Source organism: Oncorhynchus mykiss, chromosome 26 (genome assembly GCF_057628025.1).
Source record: "Oncorhynchus mykiss isolate SJ-2025 chromosome 26, ASM5762802v1, whole genome shotgun sequence".
Lineage (NCBI taxonomy): Eukaryota > Metazoa > Chordata > Actinopteri > Salmoniformes > Salmonidae > Oncorhynchus > Oncorhynchus mykiss.
This window is the reverse complement of record NC_143047.1, coordinates 19,355,473-19,378,777: the sequence shown is the minus strand read 5'-3', so window position 1 is coordinate 19,378,777 and position 23,305 is coordinate 19,355,473. Positions and strand designations below refer to the sequence as shown.

General features: G+C 42.3%; 2 protein-coding genes across 5 annotated transcripts in view; both read left to right on the top strand.

Moving 5' to 3' along the window:
* The window catches only part of LOC110506540 (cingulin-like protein 1), a 42,006-nt gene extending 31,708 nt beyond the window's left edge, over positions 1–10,298 (top strand). The window contains exons 14-19 of the mRNA XM_021586228.3: positions 4,764–4,853; positions 7,029–7,112; positions 7,342–7,466; positions 7,792–7,900; positions 7,988–8,151; positions 8,548–10,298. Coding sequence (XP_021441903.3) covers positions 4,764–4,853; positions 7,029–7,112; positions 7,342–7,466; positions 7,792–7,900; positions 7,988–8,151; positions 8,548–8,689 — 714 coding nt within the window. The 3' untranslated portion in view covers positions 8,690–10,298. The remainder of the gene's footprint in view (positions 1–4,763; positions 4,854–7,028; positions 7,113–7,341; positions 7,467–7,791; positions 7,901–7,987; positions 8,152–8,547) is intronic.
* A 7,126-nt stretch (positions 10,299–17,424) lies between these two features.
* The window catches only part of LOC110506539 (myocardial zonula adherens protein), a 37,543-nt gene continuing 31,662 nt past the window's right edge, over positions 17,425–23,305 (top strand). For all 4 annotated transcript variants that reach the window (XM_090222327.1, XM_021586226.3, XM_021586227.3 and 1 more), the window contains exons 1-2: positions 17,425–17,908; positions 18,981–19,061. In XM_090222327.1, coding sequence (XP_090078453.1) covers positions 17,843–17,908; positions 18,981–19,061 — 147 coding nt within the window. In that variant the 5' untranslated portion in view covers positions 17,425–17,842. The remainder of the gene's footprint in view (positions 17,909–18,980; positions 19,062–23,305) is intronic.

The window sequence follows — 23,305 nt, the reverse complement described above, 5'->3', positions numbered from 1 at the left end:
CACCCCATGAAACAGACAACTGAAGCTATTAGGCTCCCATTCCTACAAACACCACTGAGCTCAGGTCTTTTCTTTTGTTACTTAACTATTATGGAAAATTAATTCAAAATCTGTCTACCATAATTAAGGCTGTGACCGCTCAACTGCAGAAAGGTGTCAAATGGGAATGGTCACAGAAAAGCCAAAGTACTTTTGAGGAAGCTAAGAGACATCTAAACTCAGCAAAAAAAGAAACGTCCCTTTATCAGGACCCTGTCTTTCAAAGATAATTCGTAAAAATCCAAAAAACTTCACAGATCTTCATTGTAAAGTGTTTAAACACTGTTTTCCATGCTTGTTCAATGAACCATAAAACATTTATGAACATGCGCCTGTGGAACGGTCATTAAGACACTAACAGCTTACAGATGGTAGGCAATTAAAGTCACAGTTATGAAAACTTTGGACACTGAAGAGGCCTTTCTAAAAAACACCAAAAGAAAGACGCCCAGGGTCCCTGCTCATCTGCGTGAATATGCCTTAGGCATGCTGCAAGGAGGCATGAGGACTGCAGATGTGGCCAGGGCAATAAATTGCAATGTCTGTACTGTGAGATGCCTAAGACAGCACTATTGGGAGACAGGATGGACAGCTGATCGTCCTCGCAGTGGCAGACAACGTGTAACCACACCGGCACAGGATCGGTACATCCGAACATCACACCTGCGGGACAGGTACAGGATGGCAACAACAACTGCCCGAGTTAAACCAGGAACGCACAATCCCTCCATCAGTGCTCAGACTGTCTGCAAGAGGCTGAGAGAGGCTGGACTGAGGGCTTGTAGGCCTGTTGTAAGGCAGGTCCTCACCAGACATCACCGGCAACAACTTTGCCTATGGGCACAAATCCACCGTCACTGGACCAGACAGGACTGTCAAAAAGTGCTCTTCACTGATGAGTCGCGGTTTTGTCTCACCAGGGGTGATGGTCGGATTTGCGTTTATTGTCGAAGGAATGAGCGTTACACCAAGGCCTGTACTCTGGAGCGGGATCGATTTGGAGGTGGAGGGTCCGTCATGGTCTGGGGCGGTGTGTCACAGCATCATCTGACTGAGCTTGTTGTCATTGCAGGCAATCTCAACGCTGTGCATTACAGGGAAGACATCCTCCTCCCTTGTGTGGTACCCTTCCTGCAGGCTCATTCTGACATGACCCTCCAGCATGACAATGCCACCAGCCATACTGCTCGTTCTGTGCGTGATTTCCTGCAAGTCAGGAATGTCAGTGTTCTGCCATGGCCAGCAAAGAGCCCGGATCTTAATCCCATTGAGCACGTCTGGGACCTGTTGGGGTGGGTGAGGGTGAGGGCCATTCCCACCAGAAATGTCCGGGAACTTGCATGTGCCTTGGTGGAAGGGTGGGTTAACATCTCACAGCAAGAACTGGCATATCTGGTGCAGTCCATGAGGAGATGCACTACAGTACTTAATGCAGCTGGTGGCCACACCAGATACTGACTGTTACTTTTGATTTTGACCTCCCCTTTGTTCAGGGACACATTTTTCAATTTCTGTTAGTTGCATGTCTGTGGAACTTGTTCAGTTTATGTCTCAGTTGTTGAATCTTGTTATGTTCATACAAATATTTACACATGTTAAGTTTGCTGAAAATAAACACAGTTGACAGTGAGAGGATGTTTCTTTTTTTGCTGAGTTTACTTACTAGCCAGGTGTTAGCTCACTACAACCCGGAGCTACAGCTCATACTAGCCTGTAATGCTTCAGTGGTAGGTGTAGGTGCTGTGATTTCTCACTAAATGAAGGATGGTTCTGAGAAACCTATAGCAATTGCCTATAGGATGCTTCCCAAACAGAAAGGAACTATTCTCAAATAGAGAAAGTAGCAATAGGACTGGTGTTTGGAGTTTCATGAAATTTCATGAGTATCTGTATGGTAGGAAATGTACCATGCTGATAGACCATAAGCCTCTTCTTATGATTCTTGGTCCTAAGACAGGTGTCCCAACACTTGCAGCAGCTAGAATGCAGCGATGGTCTTTTATTTTAGAAACATGGCAGCATGGTAATGCAGATGCGTTGTCCAGACTCCAACTGGGTGATTGTAGGGGTCCTACACCAAATCCAGTGTATAGAGTGAAAATGGTTAAGCAGTATGTATTCTTTGGGGTTTCAGGGTGGTGATTCCACAAAGCCTGCAAAGCAGACTATTGGCAGAACTACATGAGTGATTGGGGTGTAGTTAAGATGAAATCCTTAGCTAGAAGTCTTCTCTGGTGGCCCACTCTTGATGAAAATATTGAAACTGAAGTAAGTCTCTGTGACATATGCAAGCAGAAGTGTAGCATGCCTGCGAAATTGCCAGTACATGGCAATGGGCATCAGGTCAATGGGAGAGAATTCACTTAGACCTTGCAGAAGACCACAAGCAATTGTTTTTGATTGTTATGGATGCTTATGCTAAATGGCCAGAAATTGTACACATGCAGAGTACTACTTCAGCTAAAACTGTTGAGGTACTCAGAAATCTGTTTGCTTCCTATGGTCTGCCCCAGGAAGTAGTCACAGGTAATGGCCCACAATTCACTTCCTGTGAAAGGAAAACGTACTTAAAATTGAATGGCATCAAGCATACCACGCCACCTGCATATCACCCAGCTTCAAATGGGTTAGCTGAAAGGCTAGTGCAAAATCTTAAGAAGTCGCTAGCTAAGAACAGAGCAGTAGGTGGTATGACGTTACAGTATTGTGTTGCTAACTTCCTATATGGCTACCACAACACACCACATACTAGAACACGCAAAACGCCAGCAGAGCTGTTCTTAAAGAAACAGGTTCGTACACGACAGTCCCTGATTAAACCATAGTTCTCGCCGAGTGAACAGACTGAGGGGTCAGTGGCAAACCACAGAAGGTCAGATCCTTCTCTGTTGTTCAAGAGGTCTTGGTAAAGAATTACAGGGGAGGAGAAATATGGTTGAATGGTTTGATAACTAAGGTTCTGGTTCTAGCTACATACATGGTTAATGTTGAGGGTAACTGTGTGAAAAGACGTGAATCAGATGTTGAACATCAAGCCAAGGAGACAAGGGGATGCTCTTGCACAGGGAGATGGTTCTCTTTATGTAGGAGGATCTTGGAACTATGATGTTGATGACATTGATATGGACAATGCGATCAATGTGCCTCAGAGCACAGCTGCTGAAACAGTTGAGATGCGCCTTGGTGGAAGCCTCAGAATGTTGTTCTGAGACCCCGTCCTGTCCGTAACAAACGCCCACCACAGAACCTGGACTTGTAAAAGGACTACTGGGAATAATTTAATTTTATTTTTTAACAAAGAAATATGTAACAACTTGTTTTGAAGAATCCTGGAATGTTAACACAGTAAATTGGTTATGTACTTAGGAGTTGTTAAAATAAACGTTGTTAAAGTTAAAATAAGAGAGTTGTCACGGCTTTCGTCGGAAGAAGAAGAGGAGTCATTGGACCAAAATGCAGCGGGGTACGTGTTCATCTTTATTAGCTCAACTGACTGAACACTGAATACAAAATAACACAAACATAGCCGAAACAGTTCTGCAATGTGCAACCAACACTAAACACGAAAATAACCACCCACAACTAACAGTGGGAAAACAGGCTACCTAAGTATGGTTCTCAATCAGAGACAACGAAAGACAGCTGTCCCTGATTGAGAACCATACCCGGCCAAAACATAGAAATGCAAAACCTAGGCTAGAATACCCACCCACATCACACCCTGACCAAACAAAAAATATAAACATATAAAACAATCTACGGTCAGGGCGTGACAAGAGTAAGGTTCTCAACTAGTTGAAGTTACAGGGGAGGATCTGTAGTGTTTGAGAGATGTGCATAATAACATGTTGCTTCTGGTTAAAATGGTATGCACATGTTCAGTGCGTGCTATCGGAAGAATGTATCTGATTGGATGCGCATAGCTTAATTGGCAGGCCCTCACTCAACTGGCTATGTTGTATCTGTTGTCATGTTGGAAATAAACCGTTTCCATGATGTTAATGCTTTATACTGTCGAGTTTCTCTTTGCAATAACTAAAAAGAACATCCTTCCTTTAACTGGGGATGCAACAATTTATAGGTTTGAATCTCACTGATGCCGTGTCACAATAAAAAATAAATGTGTTTGCATGATTAATGTCTAAGGAAATTCATTTATATGTGTCCTATCTGTGCTAAAGAGTTAAAGCAAAATAAGATGTCAGTGTTATTAAAAGTCTTATTAAATAATTCAGTCAACATTTTTATGAAATTATTTAAAAACCTCCAAATAACCTAGAAATTATGTTCTCAGACCGTTAATAAAACCTCCCAGGAAAAAATTCAAGGAACCAGAATAAAACATTCTCAGAACCTCCCTGCAACCAAAAAATGCACGTTCCCAGAAAAGGCAACATTTTTACTTCTGTTCTCAAAACGTTTAAATAAAACGTTCAGTTTTATCGGTCAGGAAATGTATAGCTTCCCATAACCAATGTGAAATCAAAAACATACAATCCCACAACTTCCAAGGAACCAAATGTGCTAGCTGGGATCTTTCCTGAGTTTGTTATAGACACAAGTCATGTGTACTGCAGGCCTCTGGTGTTGACAGTGCTGTGATGGCAAACACGGCAGAAGGAAATCTAAAGCTGTCGTTCAGAAAAGCAACCCCATGTTTACAGCAAGGTCAAATAATAATGTCATTGGTATTACTATGTCAATGTTGATGCTGTGTACTGCAGGACAGGATCAATCAGCTGGAGCTGGATCTGGATGAGGAAAAGCAAAGTGGAGACCTGCTGATTGTCAGGATAGACCGAGGCAGAGAACAGGTGAGTCCCTTACCACTATCCCTGACTGACCACTCTAACTGACCTCCAGTCAGTGGGGCATTCTAACATTCATTAACCATGGTTCACCAATTTGTCTCTGACTCTATTGTGACCGGGAGTCACACTCCTAAACTTCATGAACTTCATTATCATCTGCAAAAGACAGAAAGCATTTCAAGTACAGTCATTCCAGAGCAGCTTGGCATAATGTGACATCAGTTCTTTGTGCTTGTCTGCCATCCCCTCCCGCCATCGACAGCTCAAATACCCACACACACAGACCTACACACCAAGCCATTCTTCATTGCGTGTGTGTGTGGAACAGCCACCCAAAAATCCCACTATCCTAGTTAATTTGTGTTCTGGAGAGAGCAGAGGGGTTATTGCCATGTAAGAGGATCTTGCATAATCGTTCAGTTTGGCAGGCTGCCTGCTCGGTGTAAAAGCGCCAATCCAATTTTCATGCATCAGTCACAAAATACCCCTTTTAATGCACCACCTCAGCCAAAATATGCACACTGCCAAACGTATCAAGTTTACGGCAATGGAGTTCACTCCTGAGGGAGTCAGACCTAAACACTGCAGCTTTCCTTCCCCTCTGATAAACCTGCTGATGTTGCCATTATAAACTCAGATTGAGATAAGAGTACATGCTTCCTGGAGAAAGAGTTGTTGTCAGAAAGCGTTGCTAACTCAGATCAGGAGACTGTTGGTCCGGTGCTTTTTCATGAGGAAGTGACATTATTCCAGATACAATTCATGTACAGAACAAGCTTTTTCTTCTAGGATGTGTTTGTATTATTCAACACGTTCTAAGTGCATTTACCTCCAAGGATCTAGCCTGTTGCAATACCTCTGCAATTCACTGTGCTCTCATTGATTTACATACTGCCAATGCAATCATGATGCATTCTTCATGTCTAACAAAGATAGGACTAGTTATTTTACAGTCAGGTTCATTGTCCCTCAGTAGTAAGATTAAAGGGCTAAGTCTGCACAGTCCTCCAACATTGAAATGGATGAAAATGTAAAGACCTGAACAAAAGTATGAGAGGCCTAAAAGGAATGAACAAGTACTTACATTTCCTTAAAGGCAAGAAACTCCTGGCACAGAGAAAAGAGTAGCACTAGACAAAGTGACATTACCGCAACACTGGGCCAAGGTGAGTTGCCAAGGCAACAGTGGAGTGGTGTACAGTCCTCGTGAAGTGGATGAGGTTAGGATAGGAGGATGTGGTGGTGGTGGTCAGGGGGAGAGGGGGACGGAGAGAGTGGGGTCTGCATGGCCAAGATGGCTTGGAGTGAGGGAGGGGCCAGGGGTGGTAGGAAGAACACCTGCGTCTCTCCTGGCACCAGGTGCTCTTCTCCTGTCTAAATGAGAGTAATCTCTCCTCTCTCCTCCCGCCGTCTCTCACAAAGCAGATTAGTTTCTGCTGTATGTTCCAGTCTGCTGAATCAGCTCCCTCAAGCACTGAACTGGGCACACCAGTTATGTGGCCCATCGTTCATCAGAGCAGCCCACCTTCACACACTAATTGGCATAAAATATCACCCATACTAAGCTTCCCTCGCAAAAACAATTGTTGATTAGTTTTTTTTAGTCTTTTTCCCATCCACATCTGTATTCCCTTCTCTTGAACTAGTCTGTCTGTCTCTCTCGCTCTCTCTCACTCTTTCTCATTCTCTCTTTCTCTCTGAGACAATGAAGTAGTTTGACAGTTTGAGTTTGTAAGTTTGAGTCAAAAGTTGTTTATTATTCTCAGTTTCTAATCTTTCACAGAAATAGTCAAGCTTAAAAGCTAACATTTACATTTTTCTCTGTCTGGCTTTTGGAAGAAGTTCAACTCCCTGAGGAATTGAGAGGCTTCAGTGCATTCCCAGCACTAGCTATGATAGGTTAATCTAAATATGACTGATTTATTACTCTGAGTCTATCTGAATGTAGATTACTGAGAGCTGACGTGAGATCAGTTCAGGGGAATGCAACCGAAATAAGAATATCCAAACCCCCAATTAGCTACAGGAAGGCTCCTTCCACCTTGAGTAAGACACTACAACAACTGCACACCTACACATACAGGAAGGGTTCTTCCTACCAACACATGAGCAGCCTCTCATAATAGTGTTCTCAGGTTGTGTAACTATTGAGATGAAGGTCTCCTCTCTGATTGACAGGTGGAGCAGATGAGGAATGAACTCCTGCAGGAGAGGGCAGGCAGACAGGACCTGGAATGTGACAAGATGACTCTGGAGAGACAGGTACACACGGCCCTGTTCTTCCCGCTCCTTCTTCCCTTCCTGTCTGGGGGGAAACAACAGCAGTCTATCTGTAAAAAGTCCCTCTAAAAAATCTCTGTCTTCTATCTGTCCTTCTCTGTCTCCATCTCTATACTCCTGCTCTGAAAATGTTATTGTTGACCAAAACATTACCTAATAAAGTAGAACTAAGACTGTGTATCAAAGTTGTTTCTCACACTGTTTCTAACAGAACAAGGACCTGAAGAGTAGAATAGCCCATCAGGAGGGCTCCCAGAAGTCTAACAAGGAGGGCCTGGTGAGCCAGCTGGAGAGCCGGATCCAGGAGCTGGAGGAGAGGCTGGAGGGAGAGGAGCGGTATGGTTAGGGTTGGGGTTGGTTTGGGTTCCTAGGGAGAGGTGGGATTGGGGTGGGGGTTGGAGGGAGAAGAGAGGTCCTGCTATAGGGACCAGTGCTGCCTACAGACTCATTACATAAGCTGTCTGGCTCTAATTAGGTCACATTGCACTTAACCTTGGTTCTTTGGGTTGGTTAGTTTAGTTTTACATTCTTTAGGTTATACTGCATACTATGTGTAGATGCAGTATGTGGCATATGGCCAATTAACTTGTGTTTTATGCACTGCTACAGTATGTGACATGTAGCAGATCGGTAGTCTTACCCATGATGCTGTGTTTTCTAGGGACCGTGCCAACCTGCAGCTGGTGAACCGGAGGCTGGAGAGAAAGGTGAAGGAGATGATGATGCAAGTTGATGAAGAGCACCACTCACTGCAGGATCAGAAGGACCAGGTCAGGATGCAACATACACACATATATACACACACACACACACACACACACACAAAGCTGTTTTAACCCTCGGTGTTCCTCTTGCAGCTGAACCTGCGTCTGAAGGCCCTGAAGAGGCAGATGGACGAGGCGGAGGAGGAGATTGACCGGCTGGAACACGGCAAGAAGAAGCTGCAGAGAGACCTGGATGAACAGCAGGAGGCCAACGAGCAGCTCCAGAGCCAGCTCAAATCCCTGCGCAGCGAAATGAGGTAAAAATGCTAAATACACACGGCTAACAGAAGACGCTAAGAACATGCTCATTCTGCTTTGGCATTTGTTTACCTAATTAATTATAATGCAGCTCTAGCCAGCTGAAGCTAACAGCATGCACCAATAAATTCCACAGTGTAAAGCACATGTTTATGAAGTTTCACAGTTGCACACACATTATGTGAACCCACTATAATTGATCTGAACACATTCCCTACCACTGTCCTGGGGGATTTATCACACCTTCCTGAGCAATGTAGTCTAACACGAACATAGTAAAATGCAATGTGTGTAGGCTTTAGCCCACTTTCTATCAAACTGTAACTCTTTCATACTGTGTAAACTACCTCACCCAGCCCTCCACCCAGAATAACACTAGTTTCCCCTCCCTGAAGGCGTAAGACCAACTCTGCTCCACTGGACGACGATGATGATGAGGATGACATCAGCACGGACGGAGAGACCTACTTCCGCTCTTCATCTGGCTATAAACGCTCCTCTAGCCAAGACAACATCCTGTCAACATTCTCTTTGTGAACCAACACAATGAAGAGAATGTTACTAAAACTACAGAAGGACCAAGTGGACTGACTCCTATTCAGAGAGACCACTTTCAGGTCACGACGTGCTTTTGGAAAACCGGTCAAATAGCATAGGGATGTGTGTTTGCTTTTCCTTTTACAGTACATAGAGTGAGAGGGAATGGCTGGATAATAGTTATTGATTAATTGCAATGTCTTGTAAATTATTGATTATAATTTAGCAATAGTTTAATTATCAGCACAATTTCTAAGTTTGTAGATAATCATTGCATGTGTCTTCTTACATCTCATGAATGATCCAGCAAAGAGATGTAAAGGGAATCCAATAATTCACCTTGTAATGCAATCTAAAGGACAGCATTCTGTAACCTCTTATGCCTTATTGACATGTATCAATGTATTAATCCCACACTAGATTTTATATCTTTAATCAAATATGTCAAGCCGCTTATCAAGTCTGATAGCAACAAATTTCATTTGAAACATTCATTTTTGTATTGTGCATTAGAATATCAATTCAATTTTGTAATGAAGTCAGGCAGAGTGTAAGGCCTTAAATTGATTTGAGTGAAATATTAGCTATTTATTTACTTTTGAATATATGAAGAAATGGCTGAATGAAGGGCAATATGTTTTTAGGGAAATTTGTATGAGGGATTCTTCTTTATACAGATGCTTTTTTTGTATATTTTTTTTTACCTGAATAAGGAATAGTAATCCATCCATAATGTTAGCGTGGTCTACAGAACACATCTCTGTTTTATCACTTCTGTTTTCAGGTTTATGACTCCTGACTTATTGCAGTATTCAACCCTGCCTTTATTAAAATAAGATACAGTAGAACTTTTATAAAGACTGGTTAGATCACCGTTCTCAAATCAAGGTTCTACTGTGTATTTTTAGTTGGGCTTTTCCACTAACTACTGGGACTGCGCTGTTACTCCTGAGATTATTGTTTAAATCGTCAATAATAAAAAAAATTGTATTATAGTAACAAACACATTCCTTACTTTTGTTTTAAACGATTCATCTCTGTATTTCATAGAAATATGACTTTTACCAGAAACATGTTACAATGTGAGAAGAAGCTATTTATGTTTATGGTATATCCTCCAAGAACTAAACAGTGTTAATATTGGACATACGAGTCAATCTAATGTAAAATTAACATTTATCTTTGTGTTGCCTACCTTTGTATTTGCTATGTGCACCTGTGGGAGCATATTAATATGCTATATGACCATACAGTCAGTACCTGTTATAAGCATCTGTTGTGCCTATATATTATCTGTTGGAGGGGACTGTCCTCTGTTATGCAAGTTTATATGATGAGGGACTTTCTACAGGTGAGCTGTATTGACAATCGATCTGTTTAGCTACACTGTGATGATTTGCACTGTCCGAGGGATTATTTCTGAAGGCGTCCAAGGCTGTTGCCATATGGAATGAAGAAGAGGCCTTTGGCTGTGTGCCTCCTCCAGGCGTTTTGGAGTGGGGGGGTTGAGAAGAAATACTGCCGCTACCTCTCTGTATGTACACATCTGTACTTTGCTGAGACTAAAAACCCTGCTAAAATGAAATAAAGTTATCCTTAGTTAATCTCACATGCTTATTGTCTCTGTAAATCATACTGCTGATCACATCTGTCTCTTCTAATCTATTTAGGTACACAAAATAAGCAACTTTGGAGAGTGTTTAGTTGTATGAGGAAGTTGAAAGGATTGACCTCAGTGGTGCATGAATGCTTTATGATCCTCTCAGTGTGACCTCATTCATCCTACTTATTATTTTATTGTCTGGCCAAAGCAGCTGTGTCAATATCAGCCCCCCATATTTAATGGGGGGCTGAGTGGGCCAGTATTTTCCTGCTGAAGCCTATTGATCCTGTGTCCAGCACCTGACACCAAAGCACCGCAGGACAGGTCCTCCAAGGTCTCAGGGGGAAAGGACATGATTGATCCCTTGTGTTAAAGAGATGACACCATATGTGAGAAGGTGCAATCCAGGCTTCATTAGGAGATATGACTACATTATTTTTAAAGGTATTTTACAGTTGACTACAGCAGAAGAAAGGGAGTAGAGACAAGGCTTTCTTATCCTCTCAGCAAGACTGGCAGGTCATTGTTCCCAGGTCGTGACCTGCATTTGTCGCCATTCTGTGGAGAACAAACAAATCAACCTTTTAAATGCGTGGGGATCATCTCTGGCCCCTCTGTCAGTCCAAGCAGCATACACACACACTGGGAGAGCATTGCTCGGGGTGGGGCTTTTGTGAGGGCTTTAAAGAATGACCATTCTTGAAATTCTTGTCCTGTGCTTGGGTGAACTCATGCAGTAACTGGTGAAAGATGGGAGTGGGGAGCGGGAAATGGTCATGAGGTAGTAACTTTACAATTGCAAAATATTAAGCTGTCATGGTTGGTGGCTGTAGTGATTTTCTGTAAAGTTGGAAGTAGTGGACCATGGCCTCAGACACTATTTTTTTTATTTTTTACCTCAGGTCTCAATTGTATAACTTTTAGAATGTTTTAGTTGAGATTGAAGAATATCTTGTTCTTTCAGATAATATTGAACAATGAAAATAAGTAGTCCGACCAACTATTGAGAACTTTCTCAAAACTGTACATGGTACTCTGCTGCCCTCTAGCTGTAGAAATGCTAAAGGCACACGTTAGAAGGTACGAGAAAGAATTTCAAAGACATCTGGAATGTTGGCTTTGTTTTGTCTGCTGTAAATTGTGTTCTCAAGTCCTCTTGATATTCTTCTCTAAGTTGGTAAAATGCATGCTTGCCTGTTGGTGAGATGGGAAAGAAGCATGACATGGTGATGATGAACAGGGGAGTCATCCACCCATTATTTTAGAAGGGGCAAGAAGTACATGAGGATGGAGGGAGGGAGGTCCAAATATCAGTAAATGTTGCATTTTTCAAACATCTGAAACAGTGTTTCTCTGCAATCTTGACATTAACCAATAATCCACATTGATTCTTTAAGAACTTTTATGCCTTAGGAGTTTAGTACAACTGCCACTGGGATGTAGTATCATAACCCAATAATTCAATCAATTTTTGTCTCTTCTAAATTTAAACATTCTTGCCAGCAGGCATGCCAGCTAAGATAGTTAGACAAGCAACTCTAACTTGACTGATAGCCTGAAATGGCTTGGTAAGGAGTTATGAGGATGGGAGATTGGGAACCTATCTAGCTGGCTAGCTAAAGCCAACTTTATAAAATGGCCAGGTGGCTAGTATTACAGAAACAAAAAAAACATTTTAGTTTTATTTATTCATCAAAAAATAATCAATAGGCTTCATAGCTGAATCAAATTCATTTACAGACATACAGTACCAGTCAGAAGTTTGGACACATCAGGGTTTTTCTTTAGTTTTACTATTCTCTACATTGTAGAATAACAGTGAAGATGTCAAAACAATGAAATAACACATATGGAATCATGTAGTATCCCAAAAAAGTGTTAAACAAATCAAAGTATATTTTATATTTGAGATTCTTCAAAGTAAACAACCTTTGCCTTGATAATAGCTTTGCATACTCTTGGCATTCTCTCAACCAGCTTCACCTGGAATGCAATAATCTCAAATTTGGACTCATCAGACCAAAGGACAGATTTCCACCGGTCTAATGTCTATTGCTCTTGTTTCTTGGCCCAAGCAAGTCTCTTCTTATTATTGGTGTCCTTTAGTAGTGGTTTCTTTGCAGCAATTCAACTGTCATGACGTGGCCCTCTTTGGGTATAGCGTGCCTCCCCCCTCTCTCTCGCTGCCAGGCTGCTGTTATCTCAGGTCGTAAATTCCTGTAGGAGACTCTCTTCCTCATGGCCAGATAGTATAGAGAGAGAGGAGGTTTCACAGGTGTCACGGCCATTAAAAGAACTGGACCAAGGTGCAGCGTGGTGAGCGTACATTTTCTCTTTTATTCTAAATGACGCCGACAAAACAATAAACAACACAAAACAAACCGTGATGCTTAAGGCTACGTGCCATCAAACAAAGTACTTTTTTTTGTTGAATTTTTACCCCTTTTTCTCCCCAATTTCGTGGTATCCAATTGTTGTAGTAGCTACTATCTTGTCTCATCGCTACAACTCCGTACGGGCTCGGGAGAGACGAAGGTTGAAAGTCATGCTTTGGCGCGAACCCAGGGACTCTGATGGCACAGCTGGCGCTGCAGTACAGCGCCCTTAACCACTGCGCCACCCGGGAGGCCCATCAAACAAAGTTAACATCCCACAAACACAGGTGGGAAAAAGGGTACCTAAGTATGGTTCCCAATCAGAGACAACGATAGACAGCTGTCCCTGATTGAGAACCATACTCGGCCAAAACATAGAAATAGAAAATCATAGAAACACAAAACATAGAATGCCCACCCCAACTCACTCCCTGACCAAACCAAAATAGAGACATAAAAAGGATCTTGGCAACAGCAGAACAAAGGAACCTCTTCTCCAGCATAGAACTTGAGAACTGAACAATGTACATGTTTTGGAGAAGGTGTACACGGTCGGGGAAGAATCCAGCTACGACCGGTCCATTTCGTTTAATGTTTGTGAAACTCATGAGAGACAATACAGCCACATTACCGTAACTCTGTTTATACAAGAGTCTCAGTTATGAGGCTTGCATCTAATTGTTGTATAAAACGAATGAGTAAGGTGAAACTATTTATGAACTTATGTAATGTGATTTTAAACTGTTTAATGAACTGTCTGTGATGTATTAAAAATTCAAGGCACACTTAACCAGCATGGCTACCGCAGCATTCTGCAGCGATACGCCATCCCATCTGGTTAGCACATTATGGGACTATCATTTGTTTTTCAAGAGGACAATGACCCAAAACACACCTCCAGGCTGTGTAAGGGCTATTTGACCAAGAAGGAGAGTGATGGAGTGCTGCATCAGATGACCTGGCCTCCACAATCACCTGACCTCAACCCAATTGAGATGGTTTGGGATGAGTTGGACCGCAGAGTGAAGGAAAAGCAACCAACAAGTGCTCAACATATGTGGGAACTCCTTCAAGAATGTTGGAAAAGCATTCCTCAGGAAGATGGTTGAGAGAATGCCAAGCGTGTGCGTGTGCAAAGCTGTCATCAAGGCGAAGGGTGGCTACTTTGAAGAATCTAAAATCTATTTATATCTACGAAAACACTTTTTTGGTTACTACATGACTCCATATGTGTTATTTCATAGTTTTGATGTCTTCACTATTATTATACAATGTAGAAAATAGTCCAAATAAAGAAAAACTCTTGAATGAGTAGGTGTGTCCAAACTTTTGACTGTGAGTCCTGCCCATCACCGGCAGCTAAAAGCAGGACTGAGTTTGGGAAATCCTGGTAGAGTATCTAGCATCCTGCCTTGCATATCTTTTCTCTGTGGTGCACCTTGGAAGGAACCACTTACTATGGGGGTGGGGTACACCTTGCCTGGTCCAGTCAGTGTGCCCCCTCTTAAGTTTAGTAATTAATTCAACAAAACTAAAAAACTATTATTTTATTTAAGATGACAAATCTGAGGGGGCAAGTGCACTTGTGCCCCCTATGGGCATGACACCTCTGATGAAGTTTCATAACAAACCTCAACTACTTATTTATGATGGGAGAGAAAGAACATTTTACAGAATACATATTGAAGGACTGACACTGCTGGAAGATGAATTGTAGACAGTGTTAATGGGCAGGCATGCTGATTGATGTATGATCTCTATGGGTGAGAGCGTTAATGATGAGGTAGCTAATGAATCTCAATAGGGGGCTGTGGCCCCTGGCAGATGGCTTTAATCACCCAGCCTGACTGTCAGGAGCCTTAATAGACCCAGAGGGAGAGAGAGGGTGGCTGCCTTCCACAACCACTGGCCCCCATTCACACCCCAAAACCACCATTCACTACAAAGATGACTAAATCTTAAAGATGCCTCAGTTCTTCAGGAGTCAGATCTCTCTTTAGCGGTGTTAGTCAGTGTTACCCTATATGATGAACCTGAAATATAGTGAAAACTTCCTCATCTCATTTTAGTTTACACCTCATCATCACTGAGTCACTCTGAACCCCACAATGACTGCTTGTTTCAAACATATTTTCAACAATATGAAGGACACTTTCATTCCTTCAAAAAATAAAAAATGCTTCCAACACAAGATCATGCCTCAAGGTTTACAGTAACATCCCACTTGGCACAGACATCAATTCAACATATATTCCAAGTTGGTTCAACGTAATTTAATTGAAAGGAGTTGGAAACAGCATTGATTCAACCAGTGTGTGCCCAGTGGGATCAAATAACATTACAAATGTCAAACAGCCAGTTTGCTGTTCACTCACTCCAGAGAACTCCAACAACAGACAGAATAATTGTACAATTGGGACAGACTATCTGTGATACAAGACTGTCTGTCAGTGGGTGACGATTGGCTCTTCCGTGAGGTAGTTGCCAAAACAAAAGTCTATGAAATTCCACGGCTGTAGTGATGCAGGACAGACAACAGCTTTTGTTGTTGGTTACAACAACAACAGCCACCTCACCACGTCAGTAAGTATCCTCATAGAAGTGTAGTGACAGTCTTCTGAGGGTCTAATGCAGCCAATGGTTGATAGGAGAGCCCAATTCACTGAGCCTCTCTCTTACAAAACAAACAGAAAGCATCAGAAAGGAACAGACAAGCCTTCCGACATCAAACACTGAATTAACAAGTCAGTAGAATACATACATGTTTTGTATGTTGCCTTGTTATTGAAAGGATATGAACTTGTCATCCGTGTCTGAGTTGTCTGGGAGCTTTAGGGTCGTGTGGTTGTCATTGTATGCAGTTTGATATGCTGAGGATGCCAGGTCATGAGGGAATTAAATATTCTGGGCTTGAACTGTTTCTCCCTGGAGGCCTTCTGAGGTCTGAGCTCGACTATCAGATCGGCTCCGGTATGAATCTAGTCATTCTTGAAAGACCAGCCAGGTGGAAACAAGAGTAACACTGTTGAATCAAGTGCCTGCCAGAAGCAAGACACTAAGATCACAATCAACACACCTTACCTGACATATGGTACTCATGGGATAGTGAAATATGGCATCTGAGTTTGATATATCCCTGTGTTACTTTAAGAATTGATCGGTATAGCATGAAAGGTGACTTGCTGACTGATTCAGAAGTAAACAAAACCATGATGGTTAATGGTTAACCTTAAAGTGTGGAAACAACACTCATATTATTCAGACAATTGACTTACTTGACATATTGGCGCATTTTTGTTGAAACATATGATATATTTCAGTTGAACTTTTCTATACCTCCACTCAATGTGTACAACATGACCTGTTACGCAATTGGTTTTACTATGAGACCACAGAAAATACCCTGAACATTAGTTTAGTTTCTATGTGTCTGTTTCTGCTGAGGTAGGACATAGAGTTGTGACAATACCAATGCCAGGAGTGTGATCCCCATTTTGACATGGAGAAATGTGTCAACTACTTCATGCATTTTTCTCAAGGAAGGTACAGTAGTATATTTATCTATATTTTCACATTCAATGCAAACTCTGGAAGGATCAGCAACCCCTCATTGTCAAAACCCCCTCCTATAATGATCAAATATCAACTATCACATTTTAAATGAGCAGCCTACCATATCATCAACACATTTCACCCCAAGCCTTAAAACACTATCGAAACCTGAATATAAGCAAACAGATACCTGTCCATACAACCTTACTGTAATTCAACTCACACATGATTTCCCACAAACCATTCAATGTCTATAATGCATACACTCAATACTGCTACTGTACCAGAAGCAGTCCTGCCTAGCTACCAGTTTACACCTGGTGCTAACATGCATCCTTTGTCCTGATCTTGTCCACATTCCGATTGTGCACACATTTTAAAGATAGGTGTAGACGATTAAAGGACGCATTGTGATCTGATTGCGATCAGATCTTTCGGACCACCTTTGGAGGTAGTCAGGGACCCATTGTATCTGGATATCAATCAAGTGTAAACAGATCTGGATGGTCAAACCATTTACCACTAGAAAATCCTGGCCTCGAGGGACCCCCATTCGAGCCAGTGATTAGTCTTTTGGACGTAAACATTCTAACAGTCTAATAAATAGATTTCATATATGCCATTGCAAAAATAATCGTTGGTCGTTGGTCTTAGGTAACAATAGAATATGAAAGAAAATGTATTTCAAATAAAACAATTTCATGTAACTGCATACAATAAGTACAAACAAAAAAATACTAAAACACCACAATTCAAGTGGTAAAATCCATTAAAAACACCATCATAAAGATCAGTAATTATTCATTTGTTAAGGGCAGGTCTTCAACAACATTTTGAAACGTCATTTTTTCCTTCTTTTTTTCTTCTGAAGAACAGAATGGCGTATTCTGAAATTAAATACATGACAATACTTTGAGTGATTTGCATACAGGGAGACCCCAGGAAATCTGGTCACAATGGGGACATAGTGGACGGATAAGAGCCACATTTTAAAACCATGTGTAGAACCAACAAACCTTGATCAGAAAGTGATTTGATCATATTGATCAGATCACGAAACCCACAGGTAGGGGGCAAGGTGTAAACGAGGCTTCTGTTGGATGGCCCATCCCCAATGTGCCATAGAGCTCTACCTGTCCATGTTTGTGACAGCCCAACCCAGGTGGGCGGCGCAAAGCAAGAGAGTGGGAGAAATGTGGCCTGACAGGTCTGATGGGAGGCTCAGGGAAAGAGAGAGAGAGGCAGTCAGCCAGGTGGAGTCAGGTGCTGTCTACAGTCTGGGCTGGGACAGTGTCATAGTTCTATACATTAGTAGAGCAGTAGGGACTGTGTGGAGCTGGGCTGTAGTCTAGCCCCTAACTGACTGACTGGCACTCAACATGAATACCAGGCCTTGTTTATCAACTGGAAAATAAATTATACATAACACTGAAGAGAGAAACTTGTCAGAGTAGAACTTTCTTTCCCCTCCCATCTTGTTCATTCACTCTCTAGTCTCTCTCCCAGTGGCTGGAGCTGGGGGCTGTGTGAGTTTGTACAGTAGTCTGGAAAGAGAGTGAGAGGAAGAGAGGGAGGGAGAGAGGAAAAGAGAGAGCAGGGGAGTAAACAGAGGCCAGGGGAGACATGCTACGCTACAGCTCACCAGGATCGGTCATCACCACTGAGGACAGTCCAGAGCAGCCTAGTGAGGTAAGGAGCCCCAGGGGGCCACTCTGTCCCAGGATAGAACCCAAACATCACTCATTCACCTGTCAGATAAGTAGCATGGCGTGTTGGTTTGTGTAAGTCAGTGTGTCTGTAGACTATCTGGTGTTTGTTTGCTTTTGTCTCCGCTCCCCCCACTCCCCGTTCGCTTTTCTCTCTCTCAATCTGTTTTCCTCACGTCTGGCTGCTCAAAGCTAGTTTTCGTAGCATGTCTACATCACAACTAATCATTCTCACTTTTTGAGTGTTGCCGGTGTGTTGGAATTTTGCATGTGGCTCAGGGATATGTGTATCTGTTTGAGCTTGTAATGAGAGCCGAGTATCTGGGAGGCAGGGCTGTCATGTTTATTTGATCAGCCCAGAGCGCCTAGCAGACCACATCTTTAAACTGCCAATAAAAGCCATTCTCACAGCTAATGAAGTGACACCAAAGGATTTATAGCAAACATAAAAGCCAACATGGAGTTGGATTAATCCTTATGATGATTACAGCGTCATGTTTCACTCTCAACCAAGAGATTGCTTTAGCAATTAACACCTTTTAAGAAAGTAAATTATTCCCATTGACTTACAGTATGTATGACTTACAGTATGTTAATCAGCTCCTAGGGCACCTCCTAGGGCACCTCCTAGGGCACCTAAAAGGGATGTGTTGTAAACAAGATAGTGCTAGGATGAAGTGGTATAAGGCATTTTGATGCTGTTACCTCATTGCAGTTACATTTGCATCATTTTTGTTTGTGGTTTCACAGTCTATAATTATAAATACTGATGGTGACCTGTTGTATTTGGACCCCATCAGAAACATTCCACTGCTTATTGTAACACAACAATCAGGCTCATTACAACACAAATGTTGTGCTTCACATGCTTATCACACACATTACATATGAACCGATCCATTTTTATGTCATAAAGAGTGACACTGGGTAACACAACACATTTGAGTTTTCATCCAACTATGACATTGATTACTGGTGCATGAGCTTGAACTGAGTGACCTTGACATTTTATTTTTATGTCTGTGTGTGTTTCTGTCTGTTTTTGATTCCCCCAGAGGAGGATTCGGCGACTCAGACTAACTCTTCATACAGGAGACAATGGACAGAATGAGACCAAGAAACCAACCTCAGACACAGTGAGTCCCAAAACACACACCCAGTCAGCCTCACACACTCAGTCAGCCTCACACACCCAGTCAGCCTCACACTTCTTCATCTTCACCACCCTATGGATCCTGGAACTTATCTTTTCCTTCTCTCCCCTCCCTTAATCGTCGCTTCCTCAACCTGTAGTCAGTGCGCTCTGCCTCACTCCCTTTCTTATTCACGGCCCTCTCTATCCCTCAAACACACACAAATCAGGTGGGAATGTTTGTGAACTAGGAACCAGCTTTTATCCAGTTTAAGAAACATTCCATGGACTGTCTACACAATACAGAGACGGAGAAAGGTGGAACCACGGAGATGTACTGCTGTTATGTTATCTGGGCTGTTGGTTACGCAATTGTATCCACACAGGGGTGTGTACACCACACACACATACATACACAGCTGTGTCTGATTTTCACAGCACTCTGCACAAATTTAGAAGGTGCGTGTCCCTTTTCATCTACAGTAGAACTCTCTTCAGCATGCACAAGTCTAGCTGACAACAGAATTACACAGAACCGCATGCTGTTGTCTGTTTTCAGATGTCATATATCATATATAATGTACACGGCACATGATAACATCTTACTGTAAAATTGTATAGGTCGTCTTATACAAATGTTTAGCCAATAAACAGTCACTAAACAATCATGGAACTCTTTTTATTTACACGGTACCTACTTAATACACATGGGTAGCCTACGCCATAATAAAGGCAGACATGTTGTTTGCCAGAGGTGGTTTGCCATTTTGCTCTGTTTGTGTTGAGAAGCTGTGGTCTGGCAAAGTTACATCAGCTAGTTTGTAATCTAAGTGTTTGACAGCACTCAGTGTGCTGCTTGGAATCACATTGAGGTTAGGGGAAGTATGGTTTCGGTCGCTCCTCCACAGAGACTGAGATAGTGACAGAAAGCAGAGAGATAGGTCCATGCTGTTCTTTGTACCTTGTACACTGTTTCTATAACCTGCCCCACCCCTTTGTCATCACAGTTCAGCTGATAGAAGTGTGACTAATGGTGTAATCTGATGGTGTTTCCCTTCAGGAGGCTGTGCATGTTTACAGCATTACTACTGATAAAAGACGACAACTAGGTCAGGGTTGACAAGAGAGCAGCACAGAGGAGAACAATGTTGGGCCCTAGTTAATTAGGGCCCAGAGTTTTTCCTGGTCTAGTTATGTGGTCTGAAAATACTCAGGGCCCTGCTGATGACACAACACATCTGTGCCAGTCGTATGGGGGCCGTGCCACACTGCCACGGCCAGCTGTGCACTCCAGTCTGCAATGTGGTATCAGTCTGTGCTGAAGCTAGGCCCACTTAACGAGCCAACCAGCGCTAACGAGAGCAGCGCTCCGGAGCGGCCAGGACATATTGCACATCACATTAATAATTATCCCAGCCCATTAACTTCAGAGACCTTACAGATAGAACATAAACAGAAGATTAGTATGTAAGGACGCACAGTGGGAAAGGAGGAGAGAAGGATGATCAAAGTGCCCCCCCTCCTACCACATCCCCTCTAGCTTCCCTTTATCTATTGACTTAGCAGGCATGTTGACTCTTCCCTTGTTGTCAGGGTTTCAGTCAGTAATGCCAATTCAGTATTCATCAGTACAGTACTTTGAGTGAATAAAGCAGTAAACAGATGACGTCACTACTACCGTTCAAAAGTTTGGGGTCACTTAGAAATGTCCTTGTTTTTGAAAGAAAAGCACATTTTTGTTCCATTAAAATAACATAGAATTGATCAGAAATACAGTGTAGACATTGTTAATGTTGTAAATGACTATTGCAGCTGGAGAAGGCTGATATTTAATGGAATATCTACATAGGCGTACAGAGGACATGTCACGTTCTGACCATAGTTCTTGTGTGTTTTCCTTGTTTTAGTGTTGGTCAGGACGTGAGCTGGGTGGGCGGGCATTCTATGTTGTGTGTCTAGTTTGTCTGTTTCTATGTATGGCCTGATATGGTTCTCAATCAGAGGCAGGTGTTAGTCATTGTCTCTGATTGGGAACCATATTTAGGTAGCTTGTTTTGTGTTGGGGTTTGTGGGTGATTTGTTTCCTGTCTCTGTGTTCGCTGCACCAGATAGGACTGTTTTCGGGTTTTGCCACGTTTATTGTTTTGTAGTGTGTTCATGTTGAGTTTCTGTTATTAAAGAACCATGGATATTTACCACGCTGCGCATTGGTCCTCCGATCCTTCTTGCTTCCCCTCAGACGAAGAGGAGGAGGAAAACCCTTACAGGCCCATTATCAGCAACCATCACTCCTGTGTTCCAATGGCACGTTGTGTTAGCTAATCCAAGTTTATAATTTTAAAAGGCAAATTGATCATTAGAAAACCCTTTTGCAATTATGTTAGCACAGCTGAAAACTGTTGTCCTGATTAAAGAAGCAATACAACTGGCCTTCTTTAGACTAGTTGAGTATCTGGAGCATCAGCATTTGTGGGTTCGATTACAGGCTCAAAATGGCCAGAAACAAAGTACTGAGAAATTAATGCTATTCCATGCGAGAAATTCCCAAGAAACTGAAGATCTCGTCCAACCCTGTGTACTACTCCCTTCACAGAACAGAGCAAACTGGCTCTAACCAGAATAGAAAGAGGAGAGGGAGGCCCCGGTGCACAACTGAGCAAGAGGACAAGTACATTAGTGTCTAGGTTGATAAACAGATGCCTCACAAGTCCTCAACTGGCAGCTTCATTAAATAGTACGCGCAAAACACCAGTCTCAACTTCAACAGTGAAGAGGCGACTCCGGGATGCTGCCCTTCTAGGCAGAGTAGCAAAGAAAAAAACGTATCTCAGAATAGCCAATAAAAAGAAAAGATTAAAACGTGCAAAAGAACACTGGACAGAGGAACTCTGCCTAGAAGGACAACATCCCGGAGTCGCCTCTTCACTGTTGTAATGGCCGTTGGTGGAAGAACGTGAGGACCAAGGTGCAGCGTGGTACGTGTTCATCTTTATTTATGAATTGAACACTGAATGAAAAAACAACAAAAGAGAATGAACAAAACCAAAACAGTTCTGTCTGGTACAGAATACAAAAACACAAAACAACTACCCACAAAACCCATGTGGGCAAGAGCTACCTAAGTATGGTTCTCAATTAGAGACAACGACAGACAGCTGTCCCCGAATGAGAACCATACCCGGCCAAAACCAACGACATACAAAACCATAGAAAAAAGAACATAGAATGCCACCCTAGTCACACCCTGACCTAACCAAAATAGAGAATAAAAGCCTCTCTATGACCAGAGAGTGACAACTGTTGATGTTGAGACTGGCCATTTTGAGGCTGTAATTGAACCCACAAATGCTGATGCTCCAGATACTCAACTGGTCTAAAAAAGGACAGTTTAATTGCTTATTTAATTAGCACAACAGTTTTCAGCTGTGCTAACATAATTGCAAAAGGATTTTCTAATGATCAATTTGCCTTTTAAAATGATAAACTTGGATTAGCTAACACAACGTGCCACTGGAACACAGGAGTGATGGTTGCTGATAATGGGCCTCTGTACGCCTATGTAGATATTCCATTAAAAATCAGCTTTTTTTAGTTTACAGCTACAGTAGTCATATACAACATTAACAATGTCTACATGGTATTTCTGATAAATTTGATGTTATTTTAATGAACAAAAAATGTGCTTTTCTTTCACAAACAAGGACACCCCAAACTTTAGAACGGTAGTGTACATCCAATAATAAAGGTCAGCATCCAACATGGAGAGCAACTATTGTAAAAGTCTGTGGGCTGTCATTGACACTGGATTCTTTCATGGTTGAACTCGCTGTATGTAGATGTTATCTTCAGAGGAATTCTAAATATAGGTAACTATAGGTAACACTCCCATATTGTGCACATATTCTTGGTTTGTTAGTCCCCTCAAAATGCCTTAGACATCTCTTTTGTCCCACCCCACACACATGTGGAGATCTCACCTGGCTTAACTGGTGCCTCCAGAGACGAAACCTCTCTCATCGTCACTCAACGCCTAGGTTTACCTCCACTGTACTCACATCCTACCATACCTTTGCCGTGAATCTATTCTACCACGCCCAGAAATCTGCTCCCTTTTATTATCTGTCCCCAACGCACTAGATGACCAGTTCTTATAGCCTTCAGCCATACCCTTATCCTACTCGGTTCCTCTGGTCATGTAGAGGTTAACCCAGGCACACTTCTATTCCCCCAGGCACTATCATTTGTTGA